General features: G+C 42.7%; 1 protein-coding gene across 2 annotated transcripts in view; it reads right to left on the bottom strand.

Moving 5' to 3' along the window:
- Nucleotides 1–21,482, bottom strand: part of EBF1 (EBF transcription factor 1) — a 439,027-nt gene that overhangs the window by 5,680 nt on the left and 411,865 nt on the right. The window contains exons 12-16 of one of the 2 annotated variants that reach the window (XM_069763497.1): nt 10,387–10,452; nt 9,613–9,790; nt 9,312–9,491; nt 8,299–8,493; nt 6,148–6,216 (exon numbers count right to left, since the gene is read on the bottom strand). In XM_069763497.1, the coding sequence (XP_069619598.1) occupies nt 6,149–6,216; nt 8,299–8,493; nt 9,312–9,491; nt 9,613–9,790; nt 10,387–10,452 (687 nt within the window). In that variant the 3' untranslated portion in view covers nt 6,148. The remainder of the gene's footprint in view (nt 1–6,147; nt 6,217–8,298; nt 8,494–9,311; nt 9,492–9,612; nt 9,791–10,386; nt 10,453–21,482) is intronic. The other variant, XM_069763496.1, reaches the window with a different exon arrangement.

The following is a 21,482-nucleotide window of genomic DNA, read 5'->3' as shown; positions in this document are numbered from 1 at the left end:
TTTATCTTGAAACGATTGTGCTCTTCCCTTTCAACAGTCATTGGTGGCCATTAAAGAGGATATCCAATTTTCAGGCCTGTAAATTATATAAAATTACAAAACCAACAATTCTCATCCCTTCTTTTTTTGGAGATCCAACAATGAAGCTGTTTACAATCAGTCAGCCTGTGACCGCTGCAGGCAATCAGAGGCCACAGTCATCACGTGAGGTCAAGCACTGTTTACCAATGGGTGCCATGTTGACAGTACATATTGTAGAGATGAAAGAATTTATTTGAGTAGAAACTGACAAAAATTCGTATTCTCTAAAATGCAGATTTTTAGAAATTTGCTCTGAACAAATTCAGCAAAATAGTGGCCAAGTGGCAAAAGGTAAAAAAAAGAATACTCACCTCATCACTAACTTGTCTTGCCACCCCTGCAGTCCACTGTCCAGTCCTCCGCACTACTCATTTTCATCTTCTCTTGTTGTGCATCCTCTTTGACCTTCTACACTCATGCCAAATAGGCCTCAGGCAATGCATGTCGTAATGTCATGACATCATTACATGCACTGCGACAGCATGGCACACAGTGACTTTAGAGGCCTACATGCCGTCAGAAGCCCTGGCATTGAGTGAAGTGCAGAATGAAGAAGATTCGACTCGGAGGAGAATGAGAAAACAAGTGTTGTGGAGTACCGGACAACCGGCTGTGAGGTGCAGAATGAATAGGATGAGTGCCACAGGAGAAGGAGAGAATGAGAGGAGTACTACACAACCGGCTGTGAGGTGATAGGTTGAGTGCCACAGAAGGAAAGAATGAGAGGTAAGGAGTACCGGACAACTGACTGGAAGATTGCAAGGAAGCCGAATGATGGTGATGATGTAACTTTTTTTTTTTAACATCCTACGTTTATTATGCCCAGAGGTCTGAAGAGTCGCGAAGAGCTTAATAAGGAACACTCAGTTCACAGTGAATTACTTTGACACAAATTGAATTTCAATGTTAAATTTGCGATATCGAACCTCCACAGATTCGAACTTCTCTAACAGCTTTTAACTAGTGATGAGCGAGTGTACTCGTTGCTCGGGTTTTCCCAAGCACGGTCGGATGCCTCCGAGTATTTATGACTGCTCGGAGATTTAGTTTTCATTGCGGCAGCCGGATGATTTACAGCTACTAGCCTGCTTGATTACATGTGGGGATTCCCTAGCCACCAGGCAACCCCCACATGTACTCAGCCTGGCTAGTAGCTGTAAATCATTCAGCTGCCTTGATGAAAACTAAATCTCCGAGCAGTCATAAATACTCGGAGGTCACCCGAGCGTGCTTGGGAAAACCCGAGCAACGAGTACACTCGCTCATCACTACTTCTAACCATTTTGACCCATGATGGAAGGCTGCCATCAAATATTTACAGCTGGAAACAAAAGACAGAAAGGACTAATAGAGCATTGATGTTGGATCGCCAAATTAAAGAAGAGGAGAGCATTGTTACGTTTTTGCGCCAATAGTTTTTTCCACTTTGGTACTCAACTCAATGCATTTCAGCCTTGAACTGAATCTAAGAGTGGTTTCTAGGAACATGCTGCCTCACAACCCCCATAAAAAGCAAGTCCTTATCAACTAACCACATCCATAGCAAGTGGTGGATCTCCAGGAGTGTAACTAGGGGGGCTCTAAAAACCCAATTTTGCTTGCTTAGCATTTAGATATAGGGAAAGGGCAAGAAACTGAACCGTTGCCCAAAGTGAAGAAAATCCAAGCCTGAATTGGTACTATGATCAGAGCCAACTTAAGGTATATGTGGGCACCAGGATAACAGAGTCACGATGGGCCCCTTGTATACTTCACTCTCAACTTGACAAACATAGAGCATGTTTAACCAGATCCCTATGTGGACCCTGCCTAGATTTGCCTAGTTATAATTCTGGCACTGAGAGCATTTGAGTATGAGTGAAGCCATGCATTTACTCTCGTCTTGGCTGCCATTATTAATAAAAAAAATATTTCTTCTGTAATTGACCTTATTAAAAAAAAGTCCATTAGATCACTGATTTGGGTCGGTGGGTCGGTCCGTTATCATTTTGCTTTTAAATACAGATGTAATTGGTCTTGAATCTATTTCCACTTCAGTATGTCATTTCTTCAGATAGATAGGATTAATTCAATGACGTGAAACTTAAATTTAGAAAATGAAGAAAAATATAGAAAGGTGATAATTAGGATTTCTTCAGAATCGTGAGTAAGACAAATGTAAAGGTATTTCATGGAAATCCACACATTTGCCGAAGGTAGTTACTTTTATTTCAATCAAAAACCTATCAAATTACATCAGTGGTAAACTTAAAGGTTTTGTCCTCACATTATGGCGGCACGCAATGTGAGGATTCCCCGATGTCAGCGGCGAGACCGAGTGGTCATGTGACTGCAAGTGTCGGATACACATACTCCCAGCCACAGTCTTACTAGACATGTGCGACCTCACTCAATTCACTTGGATTGAAAGAAGACGTCTAGTCTGAATGTGACCGGACTATGCATATCACACATAACCGTTCACATGGTCTCAGTGCTGGCACCGGAGAATCCCCTTTAATGGCAAAAAATGTATAAACTGGGAACTAATTGAATCAGCCTTATCCTATCAGCAGCACGAGTTTTAAGTGGTGCACCCACTATTGTTTGGCTTGCCCCATCTGTGAGTCCTAAAATATTTTACTGAACAGCAAAGAAGAGATCCTCAAGCGATGATGAGTGAGTATAAAGCTTAATGTATAATCCAATATGTTAAAAGCAGAAAAATGCAGACAAATCCACAGGGATTAATATAACCTAGGCGTTTCGCCGTTATGACTTAGTCAGGGTAGCATATTGGATTAAACGTTAAGCTTTATACTCACCTATCATGGCTGGAGGATCTCTTCCTTATTGTTCGGTCGCTTCAGCCCTGACACCGTGTGATGTCTCCCAGTGAACACTACTTTGGAGAGCTGATTCTCATTCCCTGTTCTCTTGATGTTTAATTAAGAATATTTTACCAACTAGCTGTTAAAGTGGGCGACTTCCTACTTTTTGAGCAATGACAAAACTTTTGCAGTTTGGGCCCCCGGAAAACTTGGATTATCATTTAACAAGTGCTATAGTATATCTGACTGCAGGATTTTTGATTCATTCTTGCCATGGGCCCATAGACACAGACCGAAAACCATAATGGTCAACTTATAGCTAATTAATAGTAGTAAGGTGACAGCATCCTTCTATTCATACTCTGTTTCTATGAAGTTGTCTGGCTTCTATTTTCCCACTTAGATCATAACACTATGATGTCCCCTTTGTTACGTGCACAGGTGCACGCCGCTAGGTTCAGACAGGGGCCGGACAGGTCTCATGAATTCTTTGGAACTCTGAGGGAACCTTTACTCAGTGTGACCATGCACGGTAGCTTCCTCAGGCACAAGATGGATCCACTTGCTCACACAGACACAATTTATAGAGTCCTCATGAACAGATGAGCAGTGTAGTTTAATATCACAGTACGTCCAGTACAATTCAAGTCTCTTAAGCACGGGCTTCATAAACAGTACAGCTACTTCTTAAAGGCACATTGACTAACAGTCTCTTATGACAGCACAGTGGGATGGAGGACGAGGAGGGGTTTGCTGAGGGAGATGATCCATGTGACACAATTCCTTCCAGTCCTTATCCTTCTGCTCCTGATAGACTTTGTCAACTAACAGCACAGGGGTTAGCTCAGCTTCACTCTTTAATTGAATCCTGTGTCCCTATGGTTTTATTGCCTGAATTTTTGTGAGAGACAGATCACAAACCACTCATCCCTTCGGTTGCTGCCAGAATAGTCAACAACTTCCCCGCAATCCCCCCTGGGGCTCTGCTAACCACTCCCTGTCTCCTTTGACTGTGTTCACCCCTCTAGTTGCTGGATAATTTTGAAGCGACAGCACTCAGCACTACTTCTGTATGTCACACCTTGGCATCTTTAACCTTCTGATATTACTTCTACGAGATTAGTAAAACCATCTCCATTTGGTGCCATCACTCCCATTATCTGACTATTTCAAGGAATGGTTTTTATCACTTCTCATCAACAAAAGGGTTGGATACTTTGGCCCCCTGAAAGCAAAAAATGTTGCTCCATGGCAGGGCCGAGCTGGGGCATCACAGGAAAAGGTCCAAATCAGCCTTCCCTTCATGGGACCCGAGCAGCCATGATAACAATTCCCATCTTACCACTTTGATGCCATGGCCGATGTTCACCAAAGCATCTAAAGGGTTAGACAATTGCGATCAAAGCTTGGTCAAATTGCAGCGTATACTGGTGGGTTTCTCCTGTGTAAAATGGCCAACACCTAGCAGTTATGGAGCAGAATCAGAGACTAAAGGGGGTCTATCATGTTTGGAAGCTATTACCTGTCGCTGTGAGTCCTTCAGCTGGGACCTACACCCATCCCGAGAATTGGGGCTACATGTCAATGGAAAGGAGATCGATCATGCGGACTGGTGCTCTAATGCCAAAGACTAGCTGAGTACAGTAGTTGGCGATTTCCGAAGTGGTAGTGCCCACGATCAACCAAGGCTTCATTCACATGAGGCTCTTTGATGCCCCAGTTCTTGGGATTGAAGTGGGTCCCAGTGGTTTCACCCCAGAGATCGAGAAGTTATCCCCTATCCTATCTAAACTTTAAAATACTCCTGTCAGCCCACATCATACAAATCCTCTAGACTTCTACATACACAGCCAGGGCCGGACTGTCCATCTGGCAATTCTGGCGAAGGCCAGAAGGGCCTGTCTGGTTGTGGGCTGCCTTGTGTGCTACGTTGTTAGCAGAATCTGTGTTCTCAAGACACCCATACTGTTAAGAGTTGTGACGGAGTACAAAGTTGCTGACTCCATCATTTACCCCAGCAGGCCACAGGTATCATTAGAAATATTGGTCTTGTGGTAAATCTTGCTTTCCACCATTCAAGGTAATATTAGTAATATATTCCATCTGGTGCTCAGGGGCGGGGACACCATGGGCCTGTGTGATTTCAAATACCAGGGCTGAATTTCAGTCCCAGTCCGTACCTGTACACAGGGCATATTGGGAGATGCTTCAACTTACAGGCCCTATATGAGTGTCATGGTCTGCCACTGCTTCATGGCAAAAGTTAATGTAAATGGATTGTCTCAAGTTAAAAAACATGGTTATTTTCTTCCAAAACAGCACCATATTTGTCCCCAGGTTAGATTTGCTATTACAGCGCATCTCAGTGTGGCCACAGCACATCAACAAGGGTGTCACAAGCGTCATCCCATCCCATCTCCACCTTATGCACATATAGTATACGTGTACCATTTAAACCAAATACATGGTAATGGTCTTGTATCAGTGTTTTTTTTTTTTATGAGGGTCTTAGCTAAACTAACAAAGTCCTTAAAGAAATTGCACACTATGGTAGGTAGAAGATGAAGTTGACTACTTGGATCTTTATGAAGGTTCTAAGTAACCTCCCCGTTTTAACATATCGGGCTCAAAGAAGACCTGTCGCCAGGTGAAAAGTGGACAGTTTTTGCTCTTATTTAATTTCTGCTGAGTATTACATTTTTTTTTTCATTTCAATCCTCCATACGGTTGCAGAAATATGGGACATTTTAGGTACTACAAATTTTTAAGGCCTTAACAAAGGGGCGTAGCTGACAGGATCCTCTGGGGCGTAGCTGACAGGATCCTCTGGGGTGTGTCGTTAGGTGGCTCTGCATCATTATCCTGTGAGGACCTCCTCCAATACTCAGGAGAGCAAAAACTGGACACTTTGACCTGGTGACAGGTTTCATGTAAATCTGGAGATGCAGGGATTTAGGTGACAATACTGGCCACAACCCTGTGTATGACTAACCAATTCATTCTCTGCAACTTTAGAAAGCAACACTGCCAAGTAGTCAGTCCCTCTGTGTCTACTGTTTAACTACAGTCACAAGTTGGCCAGTGAGCCCCCCCAGTGTTAATATACAACCCACAGTTTGTTGTAGGCCTTAGCTACTCTACCAGGCCCTAATAAGTGTATATGTAAGAAGAATACAGATAATTTCTCTAGTCAATAGACACAGACAGAACACAGAAACAAGACAGGAGCAGAAAATGGGAAGAACTGGTCACATACTTCAGGAGAAGGCCAAGCCCTGCAGAGAGCCTGTACTGAGGAACTTGCCAGTGTCCACAAAAGACTGGTCTGATGAGGGAAGACAAAAGGGCAAATTAGTGAACCGGGAAAAATGGCATAATGACAAACCCTGTAAAAATGGGTTTATACTGTGTTCCTGTGGCTGCTGTGTGGAATACGCTCATTCATTCTTGCCATCACAGTACTATTCTAATTGTGTCTTTAGACGACTACTTTCCTAGTATAATAAGCGTTCTTAAAGAGCAAGTCCTGTCAGATGCTTCTCTCCGTTAAAGAAAAGCTGTCACTTCGTGTGAATGCCGTCATTCTCCTGAATCTGGCATTGTTTTTCTTTTCTTCTTACGCCTCTCTGTTCCTGAGATATGGCCATCTATTTCCTGTTTAGAAATCTAGCATAGATAGGCAAGTGGGCGTGGTCCTTAACTCTCATTTGTGGGAGTCTTCTTGAAGATCATGCCCATTTGGCTAACAATACTAGATTTATATACAGGAAAGAAAAGGAACGGATAGGCACAGGAAAAAAAAAGAAAAGCAACGTCGTATTCAGAAAGAAAGCGGTATTTACACCTGGTCAAAAAAATAACCATAAAATTATAGCAGATGACATTTTTCCTTTTAAGAGTCATATTTTTCACCATATTCTACTAGTGCAGATCAAAAAAAGAAAATAGTAAGTTTATTCTTTTCAGCTTTTCAATAGCTGAATGAATGGGTAAAAAGTGACAACTATTCTGAGCTAGAAATGTGCACCAGGCAGTTGTTACTCAAATTTTTGTAAATCCGTATACGCATTATTCAGCAGAAGGCTACAATGAGGACAATGAGCTCCTCCCAAATGTTAATCTAGGCTGTATTGTTGTTTTTTTTCAAGGTACAATTGTAATAAGATTCATAAAAAAAAGCATTAAGCAAAATTTGTATTAAAAAATTCCATTTTATTTAGGATTTTCTTATGGTGCCATTAATTTTAGTGCCAATTACGACTGAAATTGCTCTTTAAAAAAGAGACTTCTGCCTCTAATTACAATGAGGATACTAATATTAATCTAGGTGTATAATCGATAAACATTCTGCTATCCTGTTGTGTGAGATCCTGTGTATCATGACATGATCTGTATTTATTCTTTTGCTAAAAATAACCTTTAGGGTATGTGCACACGTTCAGGTTTTTTCACGCTTTTTTCCCGTTTTTTCACGATAAAAACGCATTAAAAATGCAGACATATGCATCCTATCATTTAGAATGCATTCTGTGCACATGATGCGTTTTTTTTTCCGCGAAAAAAACGCATCGCGGTAAAAAAAAGCAGGATGTTCATTAATTTTGCAGATTTTTTGCGTTTTTCCCGCTATTTAATGCATTGGGAAAAACCGCAAAAAAAGCATCAAAAACGCAAAAAAAAACGCATGCGGATTTCTGGCAGAAATGTCCGGTTTTTGTAAGGAAATTTCTGTAAGAAATCCTGACGTATGCACATAGCCATAAAGTTAAAAGACTGGACAATATTCTACTATCTAACCAGGGTTCTAACGTTCAATGTTTTTTTTAACTATTGGGACACTGGTTATTAAAGGGCCATAAACTACAATGATGGGAATAACTTTCTGAAATCTTTCCTATCATTGTAAAGATCACTTATATATAATGTTTGACATGTACTATCTTATAAGACATTATCTTTTAATAGGAAATTAGAAAAATGTAGAATAAAACCTATACCTAGAACTTTTTGCTTTAGTCCTATGCGTTTAATGATGGTGAACCATAGGCAAATGTCCACCAACCCTAATCTCAGGGTCTTGGATCATCCAAAATAAGGTAAAAATGCATATTTTAAAGTATAATCTTCTAAAAATGAAAAATGTCAACTACTTTACGAGGGCTCCTTTCTGTTTCTGTAGGTTCTAGGTCCTGTTGGAAGGAACTCCTAAATTTTCATAATTTTACTTTGACATATCTTCTTCTTGACAGAAATATTAACTCATCACCATGTGAGGTTCCCCGCCCAAAAGAAATCAACAGAATATTTTTAGATCTATGGACCATGTATTGATATCTATGGTGATCATGGCCTCAATTGTTTCCTCAGTCTAATTCATGAAAGAGTTTGTGCAGAAGTTCCCTCTCACCTTGTAGGCTTGTGCCATTGGAACTGGTACAGGTGGGTGGTGGAGACGCTTGTGGTCTGACCACTGGAGCAAAAGCGCTTTTCTGTTTTACGGCCGATACCATATTGGCTGGGGAGAAGGAGAAAATCCCAGAGGAACTGCTACAGTTGGATGGTAGGCTGGTGGAAGAAGCCATTGTGGGACTAGATGGAACTACTGCAAAAGAAATATAAAAAAAACTTAGCAAGACAATTTGACAAATCTTTAGTTTGAGCCAAGTAATGAAGATGTATTTATAAACAGGGGGAGGTCATGAAGGATCCTGGTCAAGATTGTGGTACAGGCTCTGAAGGGTCCTGATCAAGATAATGGTCTAGTAAATGGCTTAGTATGGGGAAAGGATGTAAGCACCATGAACCCTCAACATTATCTGCTTGACCAAGATTGTGGTCAAGGAAGTGGAGTAGTAGCAGAAAGATATCACCATGGACCTTCAACATTATATGTTTGGCTAAGATTTTGATCAAGCAGGTGGAGTAGTAGGAGAAAGGACATTGGCACCATGAATCCCCAACATTATCTGGTTGACCAAGATTTTGATCAAGTAAGTGAAATTTTAGAGGAAAGGACATCAACACCATGAAGCTTCAACGTTATCTGCTTGACTAAGATTATGGTCAAGTAAGTGGAGTAGTAAGAGGAAGGACATCAGTACCAGGGACCCTCAACGTTATCTGCTTGACCATGATTGTGGTCAAGTTAGTGGAGTAGTAGGAGAAAGGCGATCAGCACCATGAACTCCCAACATTATCTGCCTGACCAAGATTTTGATAATTTAAATGGAGCAGTAGGAAGATGGACATCAGCACCATGAACCCTCATCTTTATCTACTTGACCAAAAACTTGACTAGGAACTTTGATGTGCATTATATTTGTGGACACGTAATTCTTGTGTAAATATAATTTTATCATTTCATACCTATGATAGTTTTGCATCTTATTTTTACCCTAAACTTGTAAAAAAAACACTTACTGGCATAGGGTGAGTTGGCGGCAGAGCCATTAAGGAAACTGGGTGATCCGGCGAGATTGGACATAGCTGTGTTCCCATAGCCATTCATGCTGGTGGTGACGGAGCTGTAGTTGGTCTGTTGAGGGGTGGTGCTGGGGGCATAGCTATGTGGAGAAACGCTGCTTGTATTGCGAGAGAAACCTAAAAAGTGAAGGTATCATGTAATCAATAGTAGAGGTAATAAGGTAAGGTACAAAATGGAGGAGCCTGAATCTGTAATTGGATTGTTAAGCCCTTCTTGATTCGCTTGTTGACTTCTTACCTTGGTTGGTGACTTGTGATGTCTCTGACACGTTAACGGCAAGTTGCCCGCTGAAGGAGTTGACTCCCATCATGCTGGGGTGCACAGAAGAGTTGGCTAGGGTTTGGAGCTGGCTGTGGTTCCTGGGAACACTGTACAACGCCTCGGCAATGTCAGCCGCTCTCTTAAGTATAATTTCCTGAGTAAAGACGCACCACGGTTAAAAAAAAGCAAAAAGGGAACAAAATGGCATCAATAATTATACAATCGCTTCCAAATAAAGCACCAAATGTAAGTAAGTCCCTAAGAGATCCTATAGGGGATTATGGCAGAACATGATGAGAAAGACACGTGGACTTTATTATTTCAGGTGGAAATGTTCTCGGGACCACAGGCATGATGGAACAACTATCCGATTGTGTCTTAACTGTATTGCAATATACCAAACAAACATTTCTCCTGAGGGAATAATATAACATAGGGGATGAGTTCAGATTATATTTATATAAGAATGCCCGATGACGAGCAGTTCAATTTCACGTTTTCTAATAACAGTGATCCAGGAAACGTAAGAAGAGACAGCGAGGGGGGTGATCAAGAACAGGTGGGTTCATGGTTTCTGGAAAGTCCTATAGTCAGACTCAATATTCTCACTAATAAATATCAGATTTGTAAAACCAGTATCCTGCCGCTGTGGGCCCCACGAGCTCGTAGTTGGCCCTTGCCCTGACCTCTTGGAATTTCCAGATTTTTCTAGATAATATGTGCATAATATTGATAAAGTGACTTTTTTACCTGATTATTATGTGGCATCCCGTACAATGCTTCTACCAGATCCGCGGCTCTTTTCAGGATAACTTCCTGCGGAAAAACAGAGGAGGAAATAGTCATTTGATATTTTATTAAGTTAGGTAATAACCAATACGGCTGACATTAAGGGGGCTGTTTCGGATAATGTAGCATATTACTAGGATATGCAGGCTGGGTAGTCCAATTGCTATGACCTCTGATGATAGCTAAGAAGAACTGTGCAATTTTCACAAAAATGTAAGAGTCCATCTTTCTGTTGGGTATATCGACATATATCGACATTAGCGTCAATGTCTATTGACTATCAATACTCTATGTCTATTCTATACTCTATCTTTTGTATGGAAGCCCAGTAATTGCAGTCTTGCCTGTGATGATAATGAGACTGATGAAAAGTTATCAGTACAAAACAGGAAGTCTGAAAATAAATCATTTTGATTTTGTATTGTAATATAGATTGTGATATAGATAAAAACAAAAATAAACATAACATAAATTCACAGTGGTTGGACCCCCACAGATCAGCATTTACACATTATGAGTACCTCTTAGAATCGTTGTATCTACTGTAAAGTGGCCAACAGACAGGTCCTCGAGGGGAGATATGTATCATCGAGGTTGGTAGCCTCGGTGATATAAGCCCGCAAAAGAGGGCTCTAGCACATAGTGCTGAGAGAGTTAACTGGGCATGTCAAGGGCTGGGCTTATGAACAGTCAGACAGATGGGTGGTACTGACTGCTCACATATCCCCACCCCTGGGCGTGGTCCGGCAGATAAAAAGGAGACCAGTGGTCTCATTCAGTGACTGAGAGTGGAGGTGAGGAGTCCTCCTGTGTTAAGTCTCCTGACAGACTATTTTTTTACTGGATGTTACGCTGTCGGGACGAGCCGGAAAAACACGTATGTGCCGTTGTTCTTGGACCACTTTTGTTGATCCCAAACCTAAAATTAGGGTCAACTTGTTAAAGGCTCTCAGTTTCTGTCCCTCAGTTTGTAGCGATCGCTCATTACACTCCCTCTGTACTGCAGTCACTAAAGTCGTAAGTTATAGTGAAAAACAGTGTCGAAAAGTTATCGAAATAAAAAAAAAAAGTTTAACAAGACAAAAAAGAAAGTCACTGCCCTTCCCCAAAAAGCAAATAGTTATTATTCATTCCTTAGCAGTTTCTCATCAGAAAATTGAGATCTAATTGCATTCATTTTGCTGTCACCATAAACCTCTCGCAAACTCTCAGATGACACGCTTTTAGATACATATTAGCATTTCTTCAATTTAAAATTCCGCACCGTATGAAGATGAATTGCTTAGCAAGCTAAGGGAACCGGGCTGGGAGATATAGGAGGGGCGTCTACTTGCCGAGTAAGTACATTCAAAGTCTCCCTCTGCCGTATCCCAATTTTAACCCTTTACTGGTTTCTCTTTCATTGTTAACAAGCAACGTTTAAAGCCCTTTGGGTCATTTGTGTTACTTAGTGCGTCGTCCAATTATTTACTTACGTCAGATATTGAATCAATCATCCCCAAAAGTTAAGGAAGCACTGAGCCTTGAAAATGAACAGGATTGAATGTATTTTTACAAACAAAAAGCATACAGCAGCGCTCTGTACAGGCTGAGATGTATGCAAACTTTGATTTTAAGTTGCATTACTGCTATATAGAGTATACATATAAAATGAAGGTTCAAAAATTGACAAATTCAAGTGTGCCCAACGGCGATGATAAAGCATATCTTCTAGAACGGGATCTTACTGGAACCTACGTGCCTATTAAATTTGTAGGCTTTTAGCATGTTTAATAAATATTAGAACAAATAAATATTAGGTTCAGGGTTCTACCAGAGAGAGTTTGCCTTGTCGTGGGCAGTGGGCACACACAAATTGTGCCCTAACACCTTCATTTTGTATGTCTATTGTTTCTAGAATTAATTCTTCATAGATTTCATATGTCCAATGTTTGCATACATCTTAGTGCTTACAGAGTGCTGCTGTATGCTTTTTCTTGGTTATTATGCAGTCAGGGTTGCGAATTTGACTTTTTATGTTTTCATGATAGCTTATCAAAACAAATAATAGACAGACAATATTTTTTATTGGTACATTGGAAAACCACAATAAATAATTCTGAAGATAAGTGATACATGTCTACAGCTCATGATTCTGATATGAGGACATCAGCTGCATTCACTGTGAAAAGTAAAATTATGATAATTACAGTTAAAATAATTTGTACAGGTTTCTTCAGTCTTATAAAAAATCATTGACAACGCAACTTTTTTTATGGATAGGGCAAAAAAGTGCCTTATTTTAGTTCATTGACCAGGAATTATTTCATACCTCATAAGCCAAAATAGCTGAAGGATTTCCATGAACAAGCTTTCCTACGAATGCTCATTTCAAGATAATCTAGCAGTCAAGATGCCGATCATCTAACGAACAACCAAAATGGTCATTCATCTTCCTTGGGTGAAATGATCTTTAGTGCCAAACAAAAGACTATTGTTCTCAGCAGCACAACGAGGACCTGTGCTGCCGAGAAGAACCGTAGCCTATGTGTCCTGAACGATCTATTACAGATCGCTCAGTAGGCATCTGAAGTTGGGTCGGCCTGTGTAAACATGCCACAAAGCAGCAAACAAGCAGAAGATCGATGGTCATTTAGTGACCCTGATCGGCCCATGTAAACGGGCCACGATTATTCTGGTAGCGGCTCATCCGCCTGCAGAACAAAAGGATTGGGTGGAAAAATTCAAGCTTGACATCATTGGTCAGTGGAGAGTAGGGAAGTTCTCCTACCCATTCGATAGTCAACCGATCACGATGAAACAGTGGATTCCGACAACTTTGAGAATATCCGTTGGCCAAACATTCGTTCCGCAGACAGTTATCCTTTTTAATGACCCCTCACACATTGAGCATTCAACTTGGCCAAGCGTTCATGTGTTTTCAACAAGAAGACAGGAGAAAGCCACCGCCAGATACCTTCACTGATAACAGGAGAATCGGTGTTGAAATTCTAAGAGTCTGATCCTTCCCTCCCCGGCATCATCTGTTGGTGGCGAGTTGGGAGACCCATCAATATACTGGTTGGCCAGTCCGGCCAAAAACAGCAGGTTCCCCTATTTTCATAGAATGCGAATACGGGTCTTTTGGTTGACTGGTGATGCTCCTATGGGCATATATGGCACAAATAGGCAATGCTATCTGATGAGTTGGCAATGAAGGGTCTAGGGATGTGTAAGGGTGCCTTCTACGACGTTCATAAGCCACAGAGGTCCAGCGTATGACATGATCACCTACACAGATGGCTTACCTATAGACGGATGACCACGGGCACCTATTTAGGGGCATATATGTAACAATAGAACATCAAAGTAAATGAAAGTTTGCTCGTGGGCTGATAAAATGAGGCGTATAAATGTGTAACAGGCAGGAGATTTCCTGGATTATTTTAATTAGCAACACCTAATGGGAAGGTAATGAGAATTGCGCGGTGCAGGCTGTATGTTTTTGATCTATAGTTCGGTGCCGTTATCAGTGTATTATATGCAGCCCGGGGAAGAATGTGCGTAAATAGGCTCAGAAAAACGAGTGAATTATAATACTGTGTTGTAATGACAAAACTTTTACGGAAAAAATATACCGAAGCCTCTGACACCTTTTCTTAATCCCTTTTAGAGACATCACGGATAATGATGTCAGGTACCTGGCAGGAAATTTGTGATAATTTAGGTATTATTTTTTGTGATGTATAATTTTTCCACATTGATGCATTTTTTTCAGTTGATGGATCATTTCATGTTTTTTAAAGGGTAAAAAGCTATTTAGAATTTTGTAGTGTAGGATCACTTGTACAAACAGCACTTGCTTGCCCAGAGCTAAGCCTGCCTGAACTAAAAACTCGGCTGTGCATGCACATGAACGCATATAGTGTGAGTGCAGTGGCCAAGCGCACACACGCAGTAGCCAAGCGCACACACTGACACTGCAGGAGCCAAGCATATACACAGACACTGCAGGAGCCAAGCGCACACACTGACACTGCAGGAGCCAAGCATATACACAGACACTGCAGGAGCCAAGCGCACACACTGACACTGCAGGAGCCAAGCATATACACAGACACTACAGGAGCCAAGCGCACACACTGACACTGCAGGAGCCAAGCATATACACAGACACTGCATGAGCCAAGCGCACACACTGACACTGCAGGAGCCAAGCATATACACAGACACTGCATGAGCCAAGCGCACACACTGACACTGCAGGAGCCAAGAGCACACATTGACACTGCAGGAGCCAAGCGCACACACACGGTAGTCAAGCGCACACACACAGTAGCCAAGCATACACACATAGTAGTCAAGCGTACACACTGACACTGCAGGAGCCAAGCGCACACACTGACACTGCAGGAGCCAAGCATACACACAGACACTGCAGGAGCTAAGCGCGCACACACAGTAGGGAAGAGTACACACAGACTGCAGGAGCTTAGTGCACACACACAGTAGCCAAGAGTACACACTGACACTGCAGGAGCCAAGTGCATGCTGCATCAGTGCAGGAGCTGAGAACACACCCTGACACTGCATGAGCTGAGCAAATACACTGATATTGCAGGAACCGAACACACACAGTGTCAGTGTAGCAGGAAGGAGAGAGGGATATGTGCGAGTTTGCTCAGCTGCTGCACTCACATTGTGTTTGCTTGGCTACTGCAGTGTCAGTGTGTATTCTCTGCTCTTGCTCTGACACTGTGTGCATTTAGTTTTTGCAGTCAGTGTGTGTGTGCTCGGCTCTTACACTCACTGTGTGCGGTTGGTTCCTGCAATGTCAGTGTGCACATTTTCAGTTCAGTCAGCGCTCATTCTGCGCAAATGAGAGCTGCCAATCATCATAAGGCGGAATGGTGCACCTTGTGCTTGGCCACACCGAGGGTGCACCGAGCACCACCACCAGCATAATGAGTAAAGATGATTTTCTGGATAACAATATCTGAGAGTCATAGACTAGGGGCGCCATTTTTACAGGGGCAGCTATGACTATTTGCCAAGTTAAAGATTGACTTTTGGGAGAGACCGACTGCTTCCTGTAACTCTTCACGGATATTACTTTTTGGCTTAAGCTCTTGATGTCCGTCCTTATGAACTAGAATGAGCAAACCATGATATCTCAGCGAGTTGAGCCAAACCGTGAAACGCAACTATGTCGAACTCTTTTAAATGACTTTGCGTAAACTTTGGGTAAGAATAAGATTGTCTTTGCCATTGAGGGGAAGAAATTTAAAAAAAAAAAAAATAGAGAACGAAGAAAGACTTAGCAGAGTCGTTTAAGGCTGAATAAGACAGATTGGTACATGCGGTAGTTCTGTAAAGTTAACCAGCGACGCCTGGCTCGCTGCCCTAGAGTATAGTGACCAGAAAATTACAGTCCCTCCGTGTCACCGCTCTCCCAGCGAGGGAACGAAGCCGGAGGCATGTTTGTGTTCAGAAACTAATATATTGCCTTTCAATCAGAGGAGAGAGGCGAGGAACACACAGGCAAAACATGCCGAGTGGGTCAGAAAAGCAATAAAGATTTTTACAGAGCTGTCCAAGGTGCTAAATTCCCTCAATAATGGGATTGGCACTGCAGAGTTAACCTCTCATTTACTGCTGGAGTGCGGAGCCCCGCTCTAATGTCATCGCATGTTTACCCTGAAATGTATATTTTATCACATTATGTTAGTGGATTGAAAGGGCATCGCCGCCGGAGCAATTTCCAGGCCCGGGCATGGTTTATAAGAGCCTGAAAATATTTATGGCGAAGACGGAGAAAGGATTGAATTGTGTTTTCTGACCTTCCAATTACCCAAGGTGATTTCCCTAACCAAGCCATTTACTCCGTCCGCCACTCTCGGCCCCCCCATTTACTCCGTCCGCCGCTCTCGGCCCCCCCCCATTACTATTTATTTAATGTTCGTCGCGGGCTTATGCGGTCCGTACCGGCGATGGTTAATGGCTGCATCTTATTTGCGCTGCTTTTCGGGAACGTGAGAACGGATAAATAGATGGGATCTTATAACATATGCTCTCACTCCCACCCGACAGGGAAAGTAATAAATACAATGGCTTTTTTTTCTCATTTTTTTTTCTTTTCCCCCGGCTTCTTTCCATCAGAATACAATAAACACAGCTGGTTTACATTACATCTAGAATGGGGCATTATGGAAAAGCGGAATCCCAGCTAAATGGATGCGAGTTCTGGAAGCTTAGCTGTATCCCACCCAATACTCGCACCAGGCGGCGGCCCGCCAGATCCTGTGCGCTCAGGGGAAGGAATTTCCCGCGTTGCACCTTCCGCGTGGATAAAGTGCCAGCGATACAAAGCTCTTGGCGCCGCCATAGATTTGACACCGATCTGTGTGCGTTTCTAGCAGACGGTGTTATATAACCCTTAGTGGCTGATTGGACATAAGGGGGGCTAATCTGATCATAATCCCTGGGGGGGCTGAGCCTGTGAGAAGAGAACACACTTATGTATTAGGGAATAGTATAAAAATACAAATATATTCCTGTCCCTTAAAATTGGGATCCTTTTGGGAACACTCTTTATGGAAAAGGATCGCAATTTTGCCTTTCTTCCAGCAGAGGAAAATCCCTGGTGACCATAGTGGCCCCTCCTATTAAGAAATAAAGGGGCTTTCCAGGACTTTAAGATTGATAGGTCATCAGTCTCTGATCAGTCGGGGTGTGACATGTGGCAACCCTTTCGATCAGCTGTTCCCAGTGTCAGCGGTGGTCAGAACTGTTCCGTTACGGAATAGTGGTCACACACTGGTATCCCACATTCACCCCTTAGGCTACTTTCACACATCAGGTTTTCGCTGTCAGGCTCAATCCGGCTAAATTTCAAAAAAACAGATCCGGTGAATGTTGGCGCCGCATCCATTTTTTTCCCCATAGACTTGTATTAGTGCCGGATTGCGCCGGATGACATTGCGTTTCGTCCGTTTTTCGCAGGATCCGGCAAATCTGCCGTTTCCGGTTTCTGGAACAGCGCTTCCGGCTGTTTGCTAGAATTGGAAGCCTATGGGAGCCGGAAGGTGCCGGATCTGGAAAATGACAGATTCCGGTGCCAGATTCCATTTTTTTAAACTGAGCATGCTCCAATTTTTTTTAATACAATAATTTAGGTATGCTAGCCGGATCCGTCGAAAAAAAACGGATCCGTCGCATCAGTTTTCCACAATCTACGCCGGATCGAATTTTTCCAACATTCGCCGGATTGTGCCTGATCCAAAAAACCTGATGTGTGAAAGTAGCCTTAGTAATATGAATAGTGTGCGGATGTACAGTAAACTACTATACAGTTGTCGGAGCTGTGCCGCCTACACCGGGAACAGCTAATTGGAAGCGGTTCCGGATGTCTCACCCCACTCCGATTCTTAGATCCTAAGGATAGGCAATCAATGTTAAAGGGGTTCTCCTGGCATATGGTATTGATAACGTTACGTATCATTACGATAGATCATCTATATCAGAGCATTGTTTTAGTCCCAATGGAGCTGCACTGCACAGTTCCTATGAATGTGTAGCAGCCACTGCCGGGTACTGCAGATCAGCAGCTGATCGTTTTTGGTGCCAGGTATTGGAACCCCAAGGATAAGTCATCAATATCATATGACCGGACAAGTCCATTAACTAAACCTCTGGGCAGTAAAACCCAAAATGTATTTATTTATTTTTTCCAGCCATGTCTCTTTCTTTTACACATTTTTTGGGTCACTTACTGCTTTTGGCTTTGTCTTGTTGATTTTAAAAGGGTTCTCTTGGACTATAATATTGATGACCTATTAGTTATGTCTTATTCAAGTGAATGGGACTCATTCGCAGTACCAGGCATTGGCACTACTTAATGTACTGCGTTGTGCCTGCTAAATAAAGAAGTGTCACAACCACAAAGGTTGCTCCAGCGGACAGTAAAACACACACCAAAAAGAGGATGGGAAAAGTGGGAGGAAGGCCCTAATAGTGGGGAATGAGGGATGTGGCACCTCCTAACTCAGCCTGTGCCTATACCTAAGCTCCCCTAACGCCCTATGTGGGTCCTTCCCCCGCCGCAGTTACATACCTAGTCCCTAGCTGTCACCTTTCTTAACCCTGGTTAGTGCTCTGGCCGGCAAGGACGCTAGCCTCACCACTGCAGATAGTACAAACACAGGGGACAGTGACAAGCACGAGACAGACAAGGTAAATAAACAAGCTACTTAGCTCCAGGCTCCGCTGCCAAGCTCCACACTACGGAGGATACAGAAACAGGACCCAAAACTCCACAGAAGTAGTATAATCAGCACTGACACCAGAGAGCTCAAGGCTAGCATACATAGAAAACTCTATTACCAACAGTCAGCTGATGCATCATGTGACTATTTAAAGGATGGCGGGAGTGGTCACCACTCACATCAGCTGACCTAGCGGAACAACAGTTTCCAGCAAGGAAGACTGATATTAACCCTTGCTGGCACAAAAAAATCCAACGTTTAAATTAAAGCAGAGTCAGCGCTGTCATGAATCCAAAAGTAGATCGTGACAAGAAGGCAGCTGATTGGTGGAATTATTGGACCCCTCACTGATCTAATAGCGATGGCCTACAACAATTAAAGGGAATACTTCAGAAGGTTTGTGTCATGTAATCCGAGAGAAGCATGATGTAGGGGCTGACAGCCTGTTTCAGTGATGTGTCACTTACTAGGTTTTGCGTTTTTGTTTCAATAAAGTCAGTGTTTTATGAGCAGGAGATTATCACTACAGGACTAGGTGTCTCGTGCCTCCTAGTCAACTGGTCTGTATAACCATGCCCCCAACACTTAGCTTGCTACCAACAGTGTACACAGAAAGCTGCCAACCAATCGTGTGGCTGTGTTTATGAACAGCTCAGCATTCTGAGCTTAGCTAGATCTACAGCAGGGAAAACAGGGATTTTATTAAAATGGCAGCATGCAACAAGCAAGTAACACATCACTGGAATCAGGATCTCTGTCCCTACATCATGCTGCTGTCGGATTACACTGCCAAAACCTGGTGTCAGATTTCTTTTAAGGGCATATGTATAAATCTGCATGCATTGTGCTCCCCCTAGTGGTGGCTGCAGGCATGCAGTATTTTATCCTTTATGACCAGAAATAGGGGTTTTGATTTTATATGCAGCCCCTAAATATATATATGGTGCAGTTGAGGGCTGTTGGTGATTTATTTCTGCCGAAAAGAGAGAAAGATGCAACCACTCTACCCAGCTGTGAATACGATATAGTGAAAAGGGAAATTTTGGAGTTAAAACCGCAATCACGCCTGAATTGTACAATTTGAGCTTTTAATTCTAAGCAGTGCAGGGCGGGTATGATGTAAGTACCCAGTGACACACACAACCGTCTGCGCAGAGGTGACAGAGAGTGGTTTAATGACACACAGAGCATGTGGTTTCCGTCATTATATCACCTTTAGTCTCTATTGTGGAAATGCACTTTCCCCCTTTTGCTCCATGCATGGGTGTACAGAGTTATGAGCTGAGGCTGTCAGTGGAGTCTTAGAATTATAAGTGTGAAATCTTGCACCTGTACCCTTTTCTTACATTTTGAAAAATGAAAATTAACTTCTGTTGTGCCAGATTGACTGCGTGAACCAATACTATATATTTACAATGGGTACGGACAGTATTCAGACCCCTTTACATTTTTCACTCTTTGTTTCATTGCAGCCATTTGGTAAATTCAAAAAAGTTCATTTTTCTCATTAATGTACCCTCTGCACCCCATCTTGACTGAAAAAACAGAAATGTAGACATTTTTGCAAATTTAATAAAAAACAAAAACTGAAATATCACACGGTCATAAGTATTCAGACCCTTTGCTCAGACACTCATGTTTAAGTCCCATGCTGTTCATTTCCTTGTGATCCTCCTAGAGATGGCTCTACTCCTTCATTGGAGTCCATCTGTGTGTAATTATACTGATAGGACTTGATTTGGAAAGGCGCACACCTGTCTATATAAGACCTCACAGCTCACAGTGCATGTCAGACCAAATGAGAATCATGAGGCCAAAGGAACTGGCCAAGGAGCTCAGAGACAGAATTGTGGCAAGGCACAGATCTGGCCAAGGTTACAACAGAATTTCTGCAGGTTCCTAAGAGCACAGTGGCCTCCATAATCCTTAAATGGAAGAAGTTTTGGACCACCAGAAGTCTTCCTAAACCTGGCCCTCCAGCCAAATAGAGCTATTGTGGGAGAAGAGCCTTGGTGAGAGAGGTAAAGAAGAATCCCAAGATCACTGTGGCTGAGCTCCAGAGATGCAGTAGAGAGATGGGAGAAAGTTCCACAAAGTCAACTATCACTGCAGCCCCCCACCAGTCAGGCCTTTATGGCAGAGTGGCCCGATGGAAACCTCTAGTGCAAAACATATGAAAGCCGCATAGAGTTTGCTAAAAAACACACGAAGGACTCCCAGACTATGAGAAATAAGATTATCTGCTCTGATGAGACGAAGATAGACCCTTTTGGTGATAATTCTATGAGGTATGTGTGGAGAAAACCAGGGGCTGCTCATCACCTGCCCAATACAATCCCAACAGTGAAACATGGTGGTGGCAGCATCATGCTATCGGGGTGTTTTTCAGCTGCAGGCACAGGATGACTGGTTGCCATTGAAGGAAACATGAATGCAGCCAAGTACAGAGATATCCTGGATGAAAACCTCTTCCAAAGTGCTCTGGACCTCAGACTTGGCTGAAGGTTGACCATTCAACAAGACAATGACCCTAAGCACACAGCTAAAATAACAAATGAGTGGCTTCAGAACAACTCTGTGACCATTCCTGACTGGCCCAGCCAGAGCCCTGACCTAAACCCAACTGAGCATCTCTGGAGAGACCTGTAAATGGCGTCCACCAACGTTCACCATCCAACCTGACGGAACTGGAGAGGATCTGCAAGGAAGAATGGCCGAGGATCCCCAAATCCAGGGATGAAAAACTTGTTGCATCATTCCCAAGAAGACTCATGGCTGTACTAGCTCAATAGGAGCTTCTACTCAATACTGAGC

This window comes from Ranitomeya imitator, chromosome 4 (genome assembly GCF_032444005.1).
Source record: "Ranitomeya imitator isolate aRanImi1 chromosome 4, aRanImi1.pri, whole genome shotgun sequence".
Taxonomy (NCBI): domain Eukaryota; kingdom Metazoa; phylum Chordata; class Amphibia; order Anura; family Dendrobatidae; genus Ranitomeya; species Ranitomeya imitator.
This window is presented reverse-complemented; position numbering and strand designations above follow the sequence as displayed.